Here is a 17,663-nt window from a genome sequence, read left to right on the forward strand (position 1 = left end):
CCCCTCCGCCTCTTCCTCCTCCATCCATCCGGCCCCTCCGCGGCCGCCGGCGGCGCGGCCCCACGGGCGAGCCCCGCGGGCTGCGGGCGCTGCCCGGCCCCGGCAGCCCCACACGCGGCTGGCACCGCCCGCCAAGCGCCTCCTCTCGCCCCAGCCCTCCGCTTTTGTCTGAACTTGGGAGAGCCGCCTCCCCTCCGCGCCCCCTCCGCGCCCCGCGTACGCGTTCTCTCCCCGGCGCTCTCCCGGCGGGGCCGGAGAAGGTTTCGGCGAGCGGCGGCAGGGAGGGAAGCGGAGGAAGAGGAGGAGGAAGGGGGGTGAAGAAGACCTTTCCCGAGCTGTGGCTTGCACCGCGGGCGGCTCTGCAGCTTTCGCTGTCGTTCCGGGTCGCCTTTAGGTCTTTCCCCACGCCGGTGGCAGGGGCGGTGGGGAAGGAATAAAGCGAAGTGAGCTCAGATTAAGGGGGGGGGGGGGGGGGGGGGGGGAAGAAGGGAAGGTTGGGAAGTGGGGGAACCGCAAGGAAAAAAAATAAATTAGAGACTTAAAGGGAAAGAGTCGCCATGTTTAGCAGCTTCTTCTTTTTTTTTTTCCCCTAAAAAAAAAAAAAAAAAAAAAAAAATCTCCTCAATTCCACATAGAACAAGCTTCTCGATCCCAACCCTCCTCTTTTGTCCAATTCAATCTTTGGATAGATCTTTTGTTCTAACTCAGCATGAAAAGAAAAACTTTCTTTAAATGCTATAAACTTAAAACTAACTGAAGTCCCTAAACAAATCCTCCTCTGAGCATTCCAAACATATATACATGGGGCTTGTGTGTGTGTGTGTGTGTGCGTGTGTGTGTGTTTTTATTTAACCCTGGTGCATTTTCTGTTTACTATTATTCTCTGTGAACCAAAGCTCGCTGCGAGAAACTTATAAATACAGAGATAGCTTACAGGCTTTAAAACATAAAAAGCAGAGAATGTTTTGGATTTGAAAATCATAAATTATAATTTAATGCCAATAACAATTTACAACAAATGGTTGTTTACAATAAACTAACACAAAACAAACAAGTCAAGATCCTGTGTTCTTAGTAAGCATAAAAACTTCACACACACACACTCACATGGATAGCACTTGCAATAGAAAAAGCTAAATCTAGAGGTCAGCAATCCCCTGCAATAATAGTATATTTATATATTTATATATATTTATATATTTATAGAAAAGGAGCCATGATTCAGATGTAAAACTCTGCTCAAATTCACAGTCATACGCCCCTCAGCCCCCAGTACAGATGTGTCTAACTGGAACATACTAAAGATCAGGGTTTAATCGACTTTACAGAATGATCTCCCTCCCTCCCTCTCTCTCTTTTTGTGAAACCACAACATGGTGTAGTTACGTGTGGTAAAAAGGGAGAGGGGGAAGCCTCAGACAAGAACAAAATTGCAAGCTTTCACATACAAAGCATCTGCTATAGACCTAGGGGAGGGTTGGGGAAGGGAGGTGGGGAGAGAGGAGAAAAAGAAATGACACGCACACACACGAAACAAAATATCACCCCCTTGCAAAACCACATCATCTCGCCTTCCTTCAGATTTGGGGGTGTTTGTCTCTGCCTGCTCGGGATAGCATTGAATTCCCGGACGGCTTGTCCGGTCCTATGCCATGGCACCCATGGGAGCTGTGCGGGTGCGAGGGCTGGGGAGAGGGCCCTGGAGCCCCCCAAGAAAGATGCATGTGCGCCTACACATGTATGTATGCAGGGATACATACAGACATATATGCCATACGCAAAAGATAGAGATGACCTGTGGTCATGCTTTCACAGTCTAAGGTAAAAAAGAAAAACCCACTTGCGAGTATATATATACATTAAAACCCGACTCCTCAGTGCTAGAAGCTAAAGCCACTCCATTTGAAGACCTCTCAATGACAACGATAGATGGCAACTACGGAGTATTATAAAAAATCACACATACTTAAAGAAAACTCATTGCAAACAACTGACCTATATTTACAATACTGCTATTACCTTGCTTGAATGATCTTGTGCGCCTATGTCAGACATTTACAAAAGATTTTTTCGCCCCATTCTGATCATAAAATAGATACTGATCTCCAGATTTCTAATACTTTTTCACAACAATACCTCTCCTACGCAGGCACTTAAGTGTGACAAAAATAAGGGCCTTTTTTTTTTTTTTTTTTCCCCAGAAAATCCATTTTTAATTAACAGGAGGATTAGATGAATGGGGGTTGATGGTTTACCATTTCAGCATAGTACTTCCTAAAACCAGAGATAAACCACGAACTTAAGTCCTCCGCCCCCATCCCGGAATTAAACAGGTAAATACACTACAATACATCTGCTACAAACTTACTGTGACAAGTAAACAAATCAATCGCCTATGGACTTAAATGACTGCAAACTAGAGAGAAGTAATGTGGTTTCTGAAAGACATTTATGACAGCCAAACAAGTTTCAGATATCAAATAATATTTTAATTTCTGAATACTTTCAATTTTCCTTGGAATATAACACACAAAGACTCGACCAAACAGTTCAGTTATTATAACTTTTACAGTATACAGAAATGTTGCACTTAAAAAAAAAAAAACCTTCAGTTTTTTTAAACACAAAACTGTAAACTCTAAGATACTGAATCAATCACGTTATCTATAAGTGCCAACAGTGTTATTTTGTCATGCTGATTTCAATGGTATTTTTTAAAAAGGGAAAATATCAACAATTATTATAATACAAAGGGCTTGCAAATATACAAACAGATAGAGGAGTTTAATAACAATTCATGATGAACTATGTGGAACCCAATTCAAATTACAAAAGTTCACTTTGCTTGTTTTTGTATATTTTTTCTTTTTTTTTCTTTTTTTTTTTTTTAAATCAAAAACCGTAATGTGTCTTGGACACAAATTCCTTCTACCTATAATAAATCCCCACAGTTCATTTTCTGACCGAAATATCAAAAAACTTAGATTTGGGGGTAGTTATATGACACGTGTGGTTCATTCGGGTCTATATAATTATAGCTCTCTCAGCTTCAAGCTAGATTTTGGGTCACCACCTTAAGTGCGCTTCCATCATTGTGTTGTTGAGGGGTTTTTTTCTCTTTTCCTTTCTTCCTATGATACTTTCGTGGACTCAGTTTTAATTCTTTCAGAACATATATTTTAAGGATACACAGTTTATTTATTTATTTTTTTTAAAGAAGCCAAGGTTATATCAAAAATTATTATAGAACCACAGAATAAACTGGTTTGAAACCAGAAAAATACAAAAAAGAACAGCTATAGGTACATAGACACATAGGACAATTAATAATTTGGAAAAAAAAGACTTACTTTCTTCCGTTCTGCTAATTTTTTTTCTCCAAATTTCCTTTAAATGCACTTTAAGCGAGATTTTTTTAAAAAGTTTACCCCAGAAAAAGAAAAAAAGAAAAAAAAGGAAGAAAAAAGAAAAAAAGAAAAAGCCCAACATCACTTCCTTGCTTCTTCTTTCTCCTTTTTCTTTCTTTCTTTTTTCTTTCTCTCTTTTTTTTTTTTTTTTTTTAATTTTTTACAAAAAATGAGAAGTAGCAAGTTTTTTTTTCGGAACAACACGGGAGTTTTTAATGCATTCTGTAAAAGTTCATTTGACAGTCTCTCCTTTTGTTTTGTTTTTTTTTAATTCACAGTCCATTAATTTTTTTTCCTGTCTTCTCTTAGCAAACTTGTAACATCCTTTTACATCCTTTCTTAGCAGAAGGAAATTTAAGTAACAATCAGAACCCAAATGTCATTTGCTTTCCTTTCACTCTCTTTCATCTCCCTTCTCAATTTTTATTTTTTTTTTTAAGTTTTTTTTTCTTTTCTCTCTCGAGTATTTTATTGAATGGACATATAAGGCCAGTTAAAACTGCTGCCAGACAGTAACATATCCCTGATTAGGGTTTCTATGGGGGTTTTACCTACCAAACGGACGAAAAACAATTGCTCTATGACAGAAGAGGAGACAGTGCGAAGGGAGGGGAGACGTAGTAATAGCTTCCCGAATCGTGTTGGCTGGTTGGGATACTGGCTCCTAACATACTCTTCCAAAGCACACTGTGACTTCTCCTGTAAACTTTCAACATGGGCTACATCAGAGAGACCACAGGCATCTAGAAGAAAGTGTATTAAAAAAACAAAATTAAAAAAAAAGAAAAAGAAAAGAAAAAATAAAAAAAAAGAAAACAATCATCAGATTAAAAAGTGGTTTATTTTTAATTTTTTTTTAATTTGATTTTTTTTTTAAATGGCTAGAATTAAGCGTAGATCGTGCGCCATCACCTCGCCCCCCAGTTTCAGTAGGTTTTACCAAAAGGGACAATCTCTTTCTGTGCATGCGTGTGGGGTTGTATTTCTCTCTCTCTCTTCTGGAGGGTCTCCTTTAGGATTGAGCCCAGCTCCCAGAGTCGAGATTTCTCATGGCACGACAGACCTGAGGGGCTGACAAGGAGGTGTTGGCCAAGCGGAATTTCGTGCGTCTATATTTTTAGGGGGAAAAGGCTGGGGGGAGGCGGGGAAGGCTTGAGTCGAAAGGGGAGAAAGGGAGCCACTATTTCTCCCCCCTCCTTGGAAAATAATTGGGGAGAGCCTACCCATGTGATGAGAAGGAGTAATAAGAATAGTGATAGAAATCATAATCATCATCATCATCATCATCAAAAACTGGCCCAGCCAAAGATAATGGCGCCCCGGATCCAGCAACAGATTCTCCCCCAAAGAAGACAACGCGTTTTTCTTCAGTCTTTGAAACTGATTTAAGTGGCCCTTTAAAACTGATCTTGTCAGTTTAGCCTATTCAGAGGCAGCCATGCAAACTGTGATCTCTCTGTTCATTTGAGCTGTTTCTTTTCCCCCCTCTTTTCTTTTCTCTTTCTTTCTTCCCCCTTCTCTACTCCCCCCTCTATTCCCCCCCCCCCCCCTTCTTCTTCTTTTTAAACCTAAAGGCCCTTACAAGAAGAAAACTCCCTGATAGGGTCTGGACATTTTTTTCCCCTTTTTTTTCCCTGATACGCTAAAATACAATAAGTTCCCTTTAAATCAGAGACGTCTGTGCTGAAAGAGCACAGGTTGTGACCTGACCTCCCTGTGGCTTTCCTAGGCGCAGGGCTAACACATGCATATTCTGCGAGTCATTAGAACCCAGATTTCCCCCCCTCCCTCCTCTTAAAAGAGGCTGCAGCAAACATTATATGCATCTATCTGCGTCTGCTTTACATCAGAGTATGTTATTGGGGTGCTGCAGGAGCTGCGGGCATCACCCTATATTTATTTTATTTATTTCTTTTCCCTTGCATGCGGCTATCTCCCCCAGAATCTAGATAACAAGAAACGTTTATCTAGTTGGGAGGCAATTTACACGCCAGGCCTCACATTTTGAAAATAGTAATAAATTAAACAGTTACGACAGGATCGGACGATTGTTTTCTCAGAAGGCAAAAAAAAAAAAAAAAAAAAAAAGGGAGGAAGAAAAAAAAGGGGAAAAATAAAAAAAGTGATTTGGGAGAAAAGGCAGGATTGGAAATAAACTCCTCTGTGTGAGCGTGAGCTGGCCAGGGGCTTGGGGAGGGATGTGAGCGTGTGTGGGATCCTCGCTGAGCGAGGGAGAGAGGAAAATGCATCCGAGAAAACGATAGGGAAAAAAAAAAAATCAAGTGATCACCCCACGTCCTCCCCCTTCCCACTCGGGATCCCTGCCGCTGTGGCTCCATGCGCCCTGCTCATTGATCACCTCAGGACTTTAGCACGAGTGATTTGGGGGGGAGGGGAAAAAAAAAGGGGGGGGTGGAAAAGGAGAAGTTTTTTATGTGTAAAGCAATAATATATAAAAGGAAGTTTAGGTCACGACCCAGAACCTGGACAAAGTCCAGAAAATGACTTCGTTCCCCAGACCCCCTTTAACACAACAAGGAACGGATTGTGAGCCCTTCTTTTCCCACATAAACTACATTTTTTTCCTGTTTCCTGATATCAGGCTTTAAAAAACTCCGATGAGTAATTATTTTACAGGTCCTGCTTCCATTCATATGTTTATCGCGTGGCCACTTTCCCAAGCTTTCCAATGAGTTACAGAAGAAATCTATGGATTTTTAAACTTAATCCCCAAAACTTCTAGGGCTCCAGCACATTGGCTTGCCGATGCAGCATTAAAGTTAGCAATCTGAGATAACGTATTGCACAAATTAGCGAGCAGAGGAGTTTTTTTTTTTTTTTTTGTTCCTTAAAAAAAAAAATAAGAAGAATAAAAAAAATTTAGCCTCCAGAGTTAATATCAGGATTATTACTCACCCAGGTTAAACTCTAGTGCAAGCTAATTAGATTTCACAACGCACTCAATTATTGCTTTATAACTCATGCACTATTTCTAGGCAGCAAAACTTGACACGTATTTCCCCCCCCCCCCCCCCTTCCCCTTCTCTTTGATTATCTAAGAAACACCTCGAGGTCTTTTCCTCGGGAGAGGCATAGTTGTGCCACCCCGGAATTATACTGCGGAGCAGCAGCTCCACTCGGCTCTTACTTTTCCATACTATCCCTGTCTACTTATGGTAACGATCTTTTCGCACCCGCTACTCGCTTTGGACCCTGCAGTTCCTGCTGGGTACAAATGCAAACTTTTCCCCTTAGCTTAAATGACACAGAACTGCTCACTGCCACGTTCTGTTTAAATCAGAGACAGCTCTTTGGAAAGCTGATTTATTTTATTTTATGGGATGGCAGGGAACATATTTTAAACTCAGCTTTGTGCATTTAACTTCTTTTTTTTAATTTAATTTTTAATCCTGCAGGGCTTTTTTCCCCTTCTTGGCTGCCCATAAAATGCTCCTCTTTTTTTTTTTTTTTTTTTTTTAAAGTGTTTTCACTGATAGGACGACTCGTATTTAACAACATCAAACAGATTTTGCTGCTATTCGGATGCGTGTCATTAAATGCAACAACCCAGAGCTATACTGTTAAATAAAATATTCTTTTCAATGGGAAAAGCGCAGTCTTTCGTGGCAAATGGGTGCCTCTCCCCGAGCCCCCTCTTCCCTCATCCCCACCATTACTCAACTAGGGTTGGGGTGTCTTTAGGTTGTCTATTTTGTGTGTCTGTGTGTGTTTTATTTCTTTATTTCTTAATTTATTTTTACTTTGCACTCCCCCAAAGATGGGATGCTCAGATCCGAGGCCCTGAAGGGGAGACCACAGGGCACCGTGTCCTAAAAGGAAAGAGAGAGCGCCGGTTCTTGGGGAGCAGGGAGCGGTGGTGGGGTGTCAGGCAATAACACTTTGGAAGAGCAAACAGTTCTCGGGGAGGGCCCAGGGAAGGAAAAAGGAAGAGCAAAGAAACGCTGCCTACCTGAGGTGAAGAGGACTATGGCCTTTAAACAGCTATATTCTGCGGAGTCGACATGCAATGCTTTCAGTTTTTCTACTTGCTCTTGGAAGATTCGTATGTGGTCCATAAAGGCGACCACTCGGTCAGCAGACATTGGCGAAGCGTGGAGGCCGGCAGCTGCCAGGAGCGGAGCTACGTGGAGGGGCATGGAGCACTGGGCAGCGTTGAGGACAAATAACTCGCTCCAGGTCAGCCTCAGGAGGGCCACCTGGTCTGTGATCTGGAGGTCTGGGAAGAAGGGGATATTCCTGGCCCACTCCACCGCGCTGAAGAGCATCCTAGCTGCCAGTTCACAAATGTTCTCGATGCCCATGATGTTGTTGGGTTGCATGCACTGACTGCCAAAGCGGGAGGTGGGGTAGGGCTCTGCTCTCAGAAGAAGGGAGATATATCCGGATAGGTAGGAATGGCAGTTGAGAGGGTCCCCGTTTGTCAAGGCGAACTGACCATGAGTTGGCTGTGTGGGTGGCATTCTGCCCCTCTGGACCGCTGCAGTAAATAAAGAAGAAACTACAGCTATTAATATCTGAATTGCGACCATCGGTTCCAATACAGCCTGCTTTGTGTGCTTGTGCGTGCTCGTATGACACCGGACCAAGTCAGCTTAAGAGGGAAACATGAATTTTTCCAGCCAGAGTACAGCCCGAACCCAGCTTTAAGGCTCTGCAGCTCCCGGGTCAAGTCAAAGCAACAATAAGACCAGCGCAATGCTGTCCGCTCGGCCAGGACTGCCTGCAGGAGCCTGAGATCCTCACTTCCCAAAACACACCACAAGCCGGTTCTTTCCCCCCCTTCCCAATCCCTCCACAGCCACCCCTCCTTCAAGAGATGCAGGATACATCTTTGTGTGCTCGGGTATTTTTCTTCATTACACCTCAACCAGCCTATTGATTTGGGGCTAGGGGAAAAGGGATGGGAAGGGAGGGAGGGGAAGAGGGAAGAAACGCTTCAGTTCAAAATCCCCGGCGCTGGTCCCACACGCGTTTCTCGACCACTGAATATATTGTTGCTGGTGTTATTATACACACCCCCCCTCATAAAAAAATATCAGAGGAGGCGAGATCACCCCTTAACATCCCGGCAGATCCCCTGGCGAGGCCGGGGGCATGATCCAAAGGCACCTTCCTCTGCTGCCCATGGAAAGTGGGCCTTTCATTTTGTTAATAAATTTACACGGTGACAGCGAGAGAAAAAGGAGAGAGGAAAAGGGCTCAGAGGCAGAGAGACGGCAAGAAGGGAGAACGCCTAAAAATGTGCTTGATTTATATTTGTTATCGCCACTATTACAAGGTTAGTTACTCTTGCAGAAACACAAAGAGAGGAGCCCAGCAAGTCCCAAGCCCCCTAACCCTTAACCTACATAGCAGCGTCCAGACACAGAGCACGCACTGGAAAACTGCAGGCTCACATTTCCCGTCTAATTTTATATCACAAAGACTCGACTTGCAGAGACCCGAGCACCCCACACTTACTTCTGGGCTGCTCTTTCCTTCCCCCCCGCCATCCTCCCTTTCTAACTCCCCTCCTGCCTCTCCCGGTGGAACGAGAAAATAAGAGGAAGAAGGGAAAAGTGGGATAATAACAACCAGGAAAGGCAGGCACACGGCAATATACATATATATACATACACACACGCACGAATATGTGCCTGTATATGTATTTTTAAAGGAAAAATCCGGCTGGGAATCCACAGTGGAGTGCTGTAGAGCCTCGGTAGGGTGAGTCCCATTGTAACAGTAATTTGAACCGCCTGTGTAAAATTGCAATCTAAGGCAGGGTGCTGGAGGAGATATATATATATATTATGTGCACATATATGTGCGTGTGTGTGCATCTCGTGTGTGTGTACACACTCACAGAGACACACATACACATGCCCGGAGCAGCTAACTCGGAGCATGCAGGAGGAAACATGAAGTAACCACACGTCAGAATCCTCATCTCGCTCCTAAGCAGCGTGAAACTAAAAATCCACTTCCAATAAACCTCCATCAGCAAAATCAAAACAAACACAAATCAATTACGAGTGCAGGAGAAAAGCATGCAAGAGCCCCTGCCCACCCTCCCCAGCACCTCTTTCTTTAATTGCGAGAAAGTTTCTGTCTGTTTATTGGGGGTGAGGGGGAGGGTGGGAGAAGGAAAGGTTCTGGTTGGGTTTGGGGAGGGAGGTTAAAAATAATAATAAATATATATATTAAAAAAAAAAAAAAGAGAGAACAACAAAACCCAAAACGCAGCGAGTGAAAAAAAAAATTGCAAAACAAATGAAATCCCAATACCTTCCCGTCTCATGCCAACTTTGAGGCATTTTTTGAGGCGGCAGTACTGACACTGATTGCGGTGGTGCTGGTCAATGGGACAGTTCCTGTTGGCACGACAAGTGTAGCTGAGATTCCTCCTTACACTCCGCTTGAAGAAACTCTTGCAACCCTCGCAGGTAAACTGGCCATAATGTTTGCCACTAGACTTGTCCCCACAAACCACACACTCAATGTGCTGCTGCTGCTGCTGCTTGTCTCCTTGGCTCTGCTGGCTCGGCGGGTTGGGCTGGGCCGGCGTGCTGGGGGGGCCGCCGGGGCCCGGGGTCTGCGGGGTGTGCGGGGCCCCGGCCGGGGGTCCCTGCACCGGCGGCGCTTGCGAAGGCTGCGTTCCCTGAGCTCCGGGCACATCGTCCTGGGGGTCTCGCCACGCACCGACTACCATTGCCATATCTATGGGACACCGTTGCCAAACTTCCTGTTCCCCCTTTATTTTCAAAGTTTGTTTGCTTTGCTGTTCAGATCAGCTTTGCAGCAGTCTTTCTCTCTGCTTTTTTTTTTTTCTCCTCCTCCCCTCTCTCTCTCTCTCTCTTCCCCCCTCTCTCTTCTATTGTTTTGCCCCCTTTTTCTCTCTTTTTTTTTGTTGTTTCCTTGGCTTTTTTTCTCAGGAGGCTCAGGGCGGGGGGGATCTCCCGGTACCGGCGGAGGTGCAGAAGCACGGGGCGATGGAGGTGTGTGTGCGGGGGGGCGAGTTGCGAGTCGATTGTCTGGGCTCCAGGAGAGCGAAGTAAAAGGGGGTAGTGGGGGGGTTTGGGGAGGGGGGGAGGGAGAAAGGGGGAGAGAGAGAGAGAGAGGAGGAAAAAAAAAAAAAAAATCTCTTCAAAGATCTCCCTCTCTCTCTCTTAGAGCTGATCTGCAGCAGAGTAGTTGAAGGAGGAGAGGCGGGTGTCTGGGGGCCAGGTCCAGGGAAGCTCGCAGTCAGCCATTCAGGAAAGCCATCAAAATAAGAATGAATAAAAGGTTAAAGATTACACACACAGCGGAAAAAACCACGCGCGGCTGCGGAGGAGACTTTTCTCGGCGCGGAGAGAGGCGGACGGTCTCGCCGTAGTTTTTGGAAGTCCAGCTTGCAGCAGCAGCAACATCAACCGCGATCGCTTTGTTTTTGTGGGCTCTCTTTTTTTTTTTTTTTTTTTTTTTTTTCTCCTCTCCTCTTTCTCCTCCTCCTCCTCCTCTTTCCTCCTCTCTCTCTCTCTGCTCTGTCTCTCCTCCCTCCTCCTTCGCTCGCTTTAATTCTTCCTCTCCGCCGCTCCGCCCGGGCGCTGCTCTCTTTCTCTCTGTCTCTCCCTCTTTTGGGCTCGGGGGTGGGGGGGCTGGCTGTTTGGGTTTGTTCTTCCTCCTCCTCCTCCTCCTCTCCTCGCTCTGTTTTGATTATTATTATTGTTATTATTATTAATTATGATCGTTTATTCGCTCCTCGGTTCGCCGCTCCCGCCGCGCCGTGTCCCCTCCGCCGCCGCTCCCGCCGCCGCCGCCGCCGCCGCCGCTCGGGTGCTGCCGCTGCCGCCGCCGCCGCCGCCGCGCTGCCTTATGCTGCTTCTGCCGCCTCGCAAGTGGGCTCTCGCCTCCGCGCCGCCGGTGCTCACGGCGCGGGCGGGGGGAGGGGGGCCGCGGGGCGGGGGGGAGGGAAGGAGTCAACTCGCCAGCACAGCAGCGCCCAGCCAGCCAGGATGATAAAAGAGGGGAGCGGGAGGAGGAGGAGGAGAGGAGGAGGAGGAGGAGGAGGGAGAGAGGGAAGGATCATAACCCAGCGCGCAGCATCGCTCCTCAGCCGGGGAGGGAGGGAGAAAAAACCACCGCGGGGAGGGAGGGGGGGAAACAGCGACAACCCTCTCTCCCCCCCCCCCCCAATTAAAAGAGCGAAGCGGGGGCTCACCCACCCCACCGGCCCCCCACTACCCCCCCCCCCGCCGGCGCGGAATGGGAGGGGCGGGGCGGGGCGGGCGGCGCGTGGGCCGTAGCGGCGAGCCGGAGCCGTAAAGAGCGCGCGCGCTCTCTCTCGCTCTCTCGCTCTCTCTCTCTCCCTCCCCGCCGGCCGCTCGCCCCGCTGGCGGGAGAGTGAACTTTGACACGGCTGCTGCAACTTAGCGCGCGTTGCCATGGCGACCGCGAGCCTTATAAGGCGCAGCGCAAACCACCCCCCCCCCTTTCCCTTCCCTCCACTCCCCCCCCTCCCTTTCCTTCCACCTCCCTTACCCCGACCGGCGTTTGACTGGTCAAAAGCTCGCGCCCCGCCCCTCGGCCCTCATTGGGCCGCGACGCCTCCTGCGCGGCCTAAACCATGGCCGCCGCCGCCGCCGCCCGCGCGGTCCTAGAGGCAGGCGCCGCCCCGCTGCTGCTGCCGCCGCCACCACCGCCGCCGCCACGGGGGACAGGGTGTCCCCCCGCGCACCCCGCTCCCCTCGCCCTGCCCTTCCCCTCTTCCCGCTGGGGCGAGGGGTTAAGGCGAGCCCGGCGACGGGAGCGGAGCGCCGCCGCTTCACCTGGGGCCGGCCGGCGGGGCACGGCCTCGGGGGTCGTGAGGGGGCGGCGGGTGAAAATCAGAGGTCTGACGCGAAACTGAGGTAAAACTGCACAGAACCAAGTGAAAACCAGCCCCGCCGCCGCGGGGACGCCAACAGCCGCCGTCCGGCTCCCGCCGGCGCTGCGCGGCGCAGGTACGCGCCTCCCGCCCGCTGCGGTCCCGCCGCGGCCGGCGTTGCCCTCGCCCCCGGCTCGGCCTCGCTCCGGGATGGCCGGCGGCGGCACCTGCGCTCGCCCCGGCCGCCCCGGCACGCAGCGTGCGGCGTGTCCCCGGCCCGGCGGTGCGGGACCGGCCGCTCGCTCAGCCCGGCCCCGGCCGGGTAACGGGGCTCCACCGCTCGCCCCGGGCTCTCCGCCGCGGCCGAGGGACCGCGGTTCCCGCAAGACACCATCTCCCCCTGCCCTGTGCTCGGAAAGACCTCGCAGCCTGCGCCGCTCGTGTCTTTCTCTCGCCACCTCCACAGTATCTCTGTAGCGCAGCTCATCTCGACCCTTTCAACACTGTTTGGGGGGTTTGTGTATTCTTTTTTTCCGCTTTTTTCTTTTCTCTTGTGTCACACCTACCCTGACACGGTAACACAAGCTCTGTGCCCCAGCGGGAGCACCGGTAACCGGTCTCAGCACACGGGGACAGTTGTTTATTTCCCGCCGAACAGAGCTACCGGGCAGCGGAACGGGGACCGGGGGTTCATCTCCTCGCGAAAACGGCCAAAAGACATTGGGACAGGCGAAGGAACGCAGAGACAAATAAGAAAACACTTTAACGTAGCCGGATAAAAGCCCGGCCGGACGATTCCTCCAGTGCAAACACCGTACGCTCCCATCCGAGCCGGCCGCCAAGTGCGGGCGAGGGGACACGGACCTGGGCACCGCTCCGCAAAGGATTAATTGCCCCTCACCTCCTCACACTCACTTTTTCATGTTGCCACATGCACACCCCGTGTTCCTGCCGCAGAAATAATATATGTGGCTAAAGCCGCAGGTGCTGAGGTGACTGGGAAGTTGTGAAAAGGCACCGAGACTTGACAGTGTCCTGCTCGGAAACCTGGTGTAGCAAGACCCCCCGAACGGAGATGGGCTGCGGCTCAATTTCAAAGACAAGGCTGCAGCATTCCCACTGATCCTGAGAGAACAAACCCGACCTTTCCCCGAAATAGGGACCAGGAGGGACTGGAAAGACAGAAAAGGGGAAAGGAATCTTTGCCCGTTAAAATGTGGGGAAACTGCCTTATGATTTCCAAATAACCCAGAGCCGAGGAGGTCACCTTTCGGGGACGGTGGGCGTTCAAAATACAGAATAGTCACAGATTGTTGCTGATGTTGAATTTCTTGAGGAATAATAAGAATAATAATAAAACCGCCCAAACCCCAACCCAACACCAACCTTTCCTGCCTCGAACCTGACAAAGTAAACAGGATAAATTCACCATATGAAAAAAAATACATTAACGCCGCCTTAACAAACGCAGAAATCAGAGAGAAAGCGGGTTTAACGGACAATATTAATAGTTTGAACGTAGAATCGTAAAAATGAAAAGCCATTGATACACGCTTAAAAGCCGCCGTATACGCTGATTGCTCAAGCATTAATGAAGAATGCCCCAGATTAACTATTTGCTCTTCGAGGGATGCTGCAATATAACTATCTATTAGCACCATTAGATGCTTTGCTATTTATTTGAAAACACCCCTGCGAGTGGGTTGAGGCAGGACAGATGAATGTAAAAATGAACTGCAGCTAATTTCGCTCAATAATCCTCGATACCTGAGCGCCTCGCAGAGCAGGGGGACATTCTCCGCTGTCCTTCTCCCAGCCTAATGACAATAGGAACGCTCTCTTTTAAAAGTCAGAGAGTATTGGTTTTCCAAATAAACAAATGCATCCCTCCTGCCATTTTACTGCAGATGTAAATTTATTTTAATGAGAGGGAGTGGAAGGATTTATTTTGCTAAAATAGAGTTGGGGAGATAGCCGGTGTAAATCTTTAGGTTTAAAAAAAATAGAGAGAAAGGGGAAGCTGCTTTCCTGGCAGAAAGCTGCCTAACAGTCCGCTAATTCTTTCTAGATTAAATCGCAATATGAATACAGCATCGAACAAATACCGAGTTTCGCTCTGAACTCAGTGGAAAGCAGTTACGTCTAACAGAATTCAATGAATTCCTCTTCTCCCTCAATGTAGTATGTGTGTGTTTTTCTCTTCCACCACACTGAAGTTCCATGAATAGGGAAAGTGGCTCCTATTGTGTGCCTCTGAACTTCCAAGTCAATGCAATTTTTAACCACTGGCTTGTGGTACTTTGAAAATCACCAGGGGCTGTCAGAGTTGGGTCCTCTGAAAAATTTACAGTGCTAAATCAGAGCATATGCTGTGAGAGAGGAAAAAAAATTGCTTAAGATTGGAGCAAGTACAGTATCCGGCTGCCCCCTAGTGTAAGTCTCTTATCTGCCTAAAATTCAACTTTAAAAGAAAAGGATCTCTTAAAGGGAAACGACTTTTGGCTCACGTATGCGTTCGAGAATGAAACTTCTGTACATTTTAATCTGATTAATTCCTAAGGATTTAAAATTAATTGGCTTGGGCACTCCTAGACCGGACTATAAGATTTCTGCAGCAGGGTTTCTACGAGCGCTGCACCGAATAGGTATTTTTAAGGGATAGTGGTAAGGGAAAGGGGGGGGGGGGGGGGGGGGAGAGAGAGAGAGGGAGAATCCTGTTTTGTGATTTTTTTTTTTAAACGACGAACCGTGCCTCGCATGCTGCTGTCAGAGCAAAACACTTTTGCTGCTTAAAGTCACATCTACGCCTTTTGCGATAATCCTTTAAAAAAATATATAAAAAAAATAAAGGAGAAATAATTGCTTTAAAGCCTCAGCCGAACTGCCAACCACACCTTCGGATGGTGAGTATATTCCAGCTTTTTTTTGCATTGTACTTGCTCAGCCGGAGAAGGGACCGGAGGGGAGAGGGGGGTCTCGGCGCTATACCTTCACCACCGACCGCTTGTATTTATTATTTTATTTCTCTCCCCCTAAATAAACGCTGCCAGCTGCACCCGGCGACACAATTCCGTGCGGTTTAATACCTATCACTTAACTTAAGAGCCTTGTCCCCCCCCCATTCCCACCCTCCAGGGCAGGTCCCCCCCCCCCTTCCTCCCGGAGCCGGGCAGGGGAGGTTCGGAGCGGGCTCTATCTCCCGGCCGCCGCTTTGGAAATGACTTTGAGAAGCTTTTCCCTCGCCTCGGACCTGGAAAGCAATTCCGGTCGTTGGGTTTGTTCGCTTGTTTGTTTGTTTGCTGCTTTGCTTTATTTAGCTAAAGGACGTGCTAACTGATGGTGCTGCAATTCCACCCGCTTGGGTCTGCCCCCCTCCCCTCTTCCCCTCCTCAGAGCAACCCACGTAACCTTAGAAACGATCGTTTAAGACGCACGTTAGCTAACATTTGCTTTTTTGGATTTTTTGTTTTCCTTAAAAGAGAAACACAAGAATCACAACACATTGCCCGAAAAAAAAAAAGTGTCAAAGAAGAAGAAAAAAAACTAGAAGTAAACATACCAAAACCATATTTGCCTTGTTCAAGGTCCCAAATCGCTTGCATCTTCCTTTTTCTACCTCTCCTTTAGTTTGGCAGGTGAAACAAACAAACAACAAAAAAATAATCAGACCGCTGTTTGCCCCCCAGAAAGATGTGCGTTGGGTAATTAAAGAGAAGTCTCCTTCTTGGTGTTTATCTAAGCGATTGTGCAAACTGATAAAAAAAAAAGAAAAAGGGAGAGAGAGAGAGAAAAAAAAAAAAAAGTAAAGTTACAGCCTTCAGGGGGGGAAAAAAGGAGGCAAGGTGAAGGGAATAGATTTCCCACAACCTAAAGGGAAGTGCTTTCGATGTATTATTAGCGATCAGCCTTGGGAGAGAGGAAAAAAAACACCACCCCACAAAAATCCTGGACACACTCTAACTTTACACAGACAAGATTTCAGGGGGGGCTTTGTACATAGCTGCTTAGGAATGTGCGCCTTGCCTTTAAGAAAAAATCCCCAAGCCCAAGGTAGGAGATGTCTTTGAGTGATCCTTGTCTCATTTCATTCCTTAGAAGGAAGAGCGTCTCGCTACACCTTGTTTGGAGCTGGAAAGGCGAGACTTAAAAAAAAGAAAGGGGGAAAAAAATATTCACAACCCACCCTTCCAATTGGGGAGGAAAAAAAAAAAAAAAGAGAGGGAAATCTCTAACTTAATGACTGGGGGGGTAGGATGGATGCGACCGACTTCAGCCCCCCCCTCCCCTCACCCCCTCCTTTTCCCACCTCCCCCCTCCCGGCAGGAAAAAGAAAAAAGGAAAAAGGAGGAAGGAAAAAAAAAAAAAAAGGAAAAAGCCAACCGCAAACAACTACAGGCTGAACTATCAACACATGCACCGGAGGGGAAAAAATATATAGTGTCCTGTGTAGGGTCGGCAGGGAACGCAAGCACACGCTAAAGCAAGTTGGGAAAGAATCCGAGCTAATCAGCAATCTCTTTCTCTCTCTCTCTCTCTCCTTCTCTCCCCCTCTCTCTCTCTTTCACTGCCCCTGAGATCCCAGCTCGCAAGAGGTACTCCACATTTTTTCATTACCAAAAATCCGTTGCAATAATCATTTGTTGCTAATTGAAACCCTTGGAGACTTTTTTTTCCCCCCACCCCCTTCACAAACATGGCAAGTTTTAGACATGGGAAGCACGTTTAGTTTTATTTTATTTAAAAATATATATATAAATGACGGTTAGGAGGAGGCTGAATCTTTAACCCAGGAGAAATATCAGCTCGTCAGCCCCCCTTTCCCGGGGAGGGTGGTGGTGGGGGACGGGACCCCGGTACAGTGAGGGCTTGGGAAAATTTGGAATACATTATACCGCCTTTGGCAGGAGAATACTCTCCAACTAATGGATTCCTGCTCCTTTTTGTGTGTGTGTGTATCAGTGTGGGGGGTTTCTGGAAAGAGGGGTGGTGGTCGTGGTGGTGGGGAGCTGAGCTTTTATTTTAAGGAACTGTTAGGGTAAGAAGTGTGTCATACTTGACAAATGGAACAAACGCTCTTCCATTTCTTGCTTGTCCTTGCCTTAAAACAGGAATTAAGTTAACCACAGTGCTGCATGTTAATTGCATGTTTACTGGGCTAATGAAAATTACAAAAGGGTTTTGCCACCTCGATCCGCGATGATGAAAAAGTAGGAAGACGATCGTCATCGCAGCCTTCGGGGAGGGCCGGGCCGGGGCGGGGGGGTGGGGGGGCCGGGCCCGGGCAATATTGATCAGAAGAAGGATAAATCTTTTAACTGCTCGTTAATACCATAAATATGGTCTGCACAAGTTTCCACTCTTGTTAAGTCTAATCAGTACATGGAAGATGGAGACAGAGCCCACTTGAA

At 47.6% G+C, this 17,663-nt stretch overlaps 1 protein-coding gene and 1 long non-coding RNA gene across 27 annotated transcripts in view; one reads left to right on the top strand and one right to left on the bottom strand.

Annotated features, from left to right (window-relative positions):
* Positions 1–963: 963 nt before the first annotated feature.
* On the bottom strand, positions 964–16,740 carry NR2F2 (nuclear receptor subfamily 2 group F member 2). 7 transcript variants are annotated; one of them, XM_032920172.1, is made up of 5 exons: positions 16,636–16,740; positions 16,279–16,397; positions 15,815–15,876; positions 7,378–7,905; positions 964–4,150 (listed from the first exon to the last, which is right to left on the bottom strand). In XM_032920172.1, exons 3-5 carry the CDS (start codon positions 15,855–15,857, stop codon positions 3,876–3,878), a joined length of 846 nt encoding a protein of 281 aa, XP_032776063.1. In that variant the 5' UTR covers positions 15,858–15,876; positions 16,279–16,397; positions 16,636–16,740; the 3' UTR covers positions 964–3,875. The 7 variants fall into 7 exon arrangements, with proteins under 7 accessions (XP_032776063.1, XP_030353861.1, XP_030353860.1 ...); XM_030498001.1 differs by lacking the exon at positions 16,279–16,397; XM_030498000.1 differs by having other exon boundaries at positions 16,279–16,721.
* Positions 14,953–17,663, top strand: part of LOC115613013 — a 34,795-nt gene continuing 32,084 nt past the window's right edge. For 11 of the 20 annotated variants that reach the window (XR_004389975.1, XR_003993251.1, XR_004389976.1 and 8 more), the window contains exon 1: positions 14,968–15,158. This is a non-coding gene — a long non-coding RNA (uncharacterized LOC115613013). Of the gene's footprint in view, positions 15,159–17,663 lie in introns of all 20 variants that reach the window. The other 9 variants (XR_004389979.1, XR_004389980.1, XR_004389972.1 and 6 more) reach the window with 1 other exon arrangement.

The sequence above is a fragment of the Strigops habroptila genome, chromosome 9 (assembly GCF_004027225.2).
Source record: "Strigops habroptila isolate Jane chromosome 9, bStrHab1.2.pri, whole genome shotgun sequence".
In the NCBI taxonomy this organism is placed as follows: domain Eukaryota; kingdom Metazoa; phylum Chordata; class Aves; order Psittaciformes; family Psittacidae; genus Strigops; species Strigops habroptila.

Coding starts and splice junctions, on each gene's coding strand:
- NR2F2 (XM_030497996.1), bottom strand. CDS start 10,125: ATGGCAATGGTAGTCGGTGCGTGGCGAGACCCCCAGGACGATGTGCCC. Junction 7,927..9,695: donor AGTTGGCATGAGACGGGAAG/GTATTGGGATTT, acceptor TAATAGCTGTAG/TTTCTTCTTTATTTACTGCA. Junction 4,151..7,377: donor CATAGTCCTCTTCACCTCAG/GTAGGCAGCGTT, acceptor ACTTTCTTCTAG/ATGCCTGTGGTCTCTCTGAT.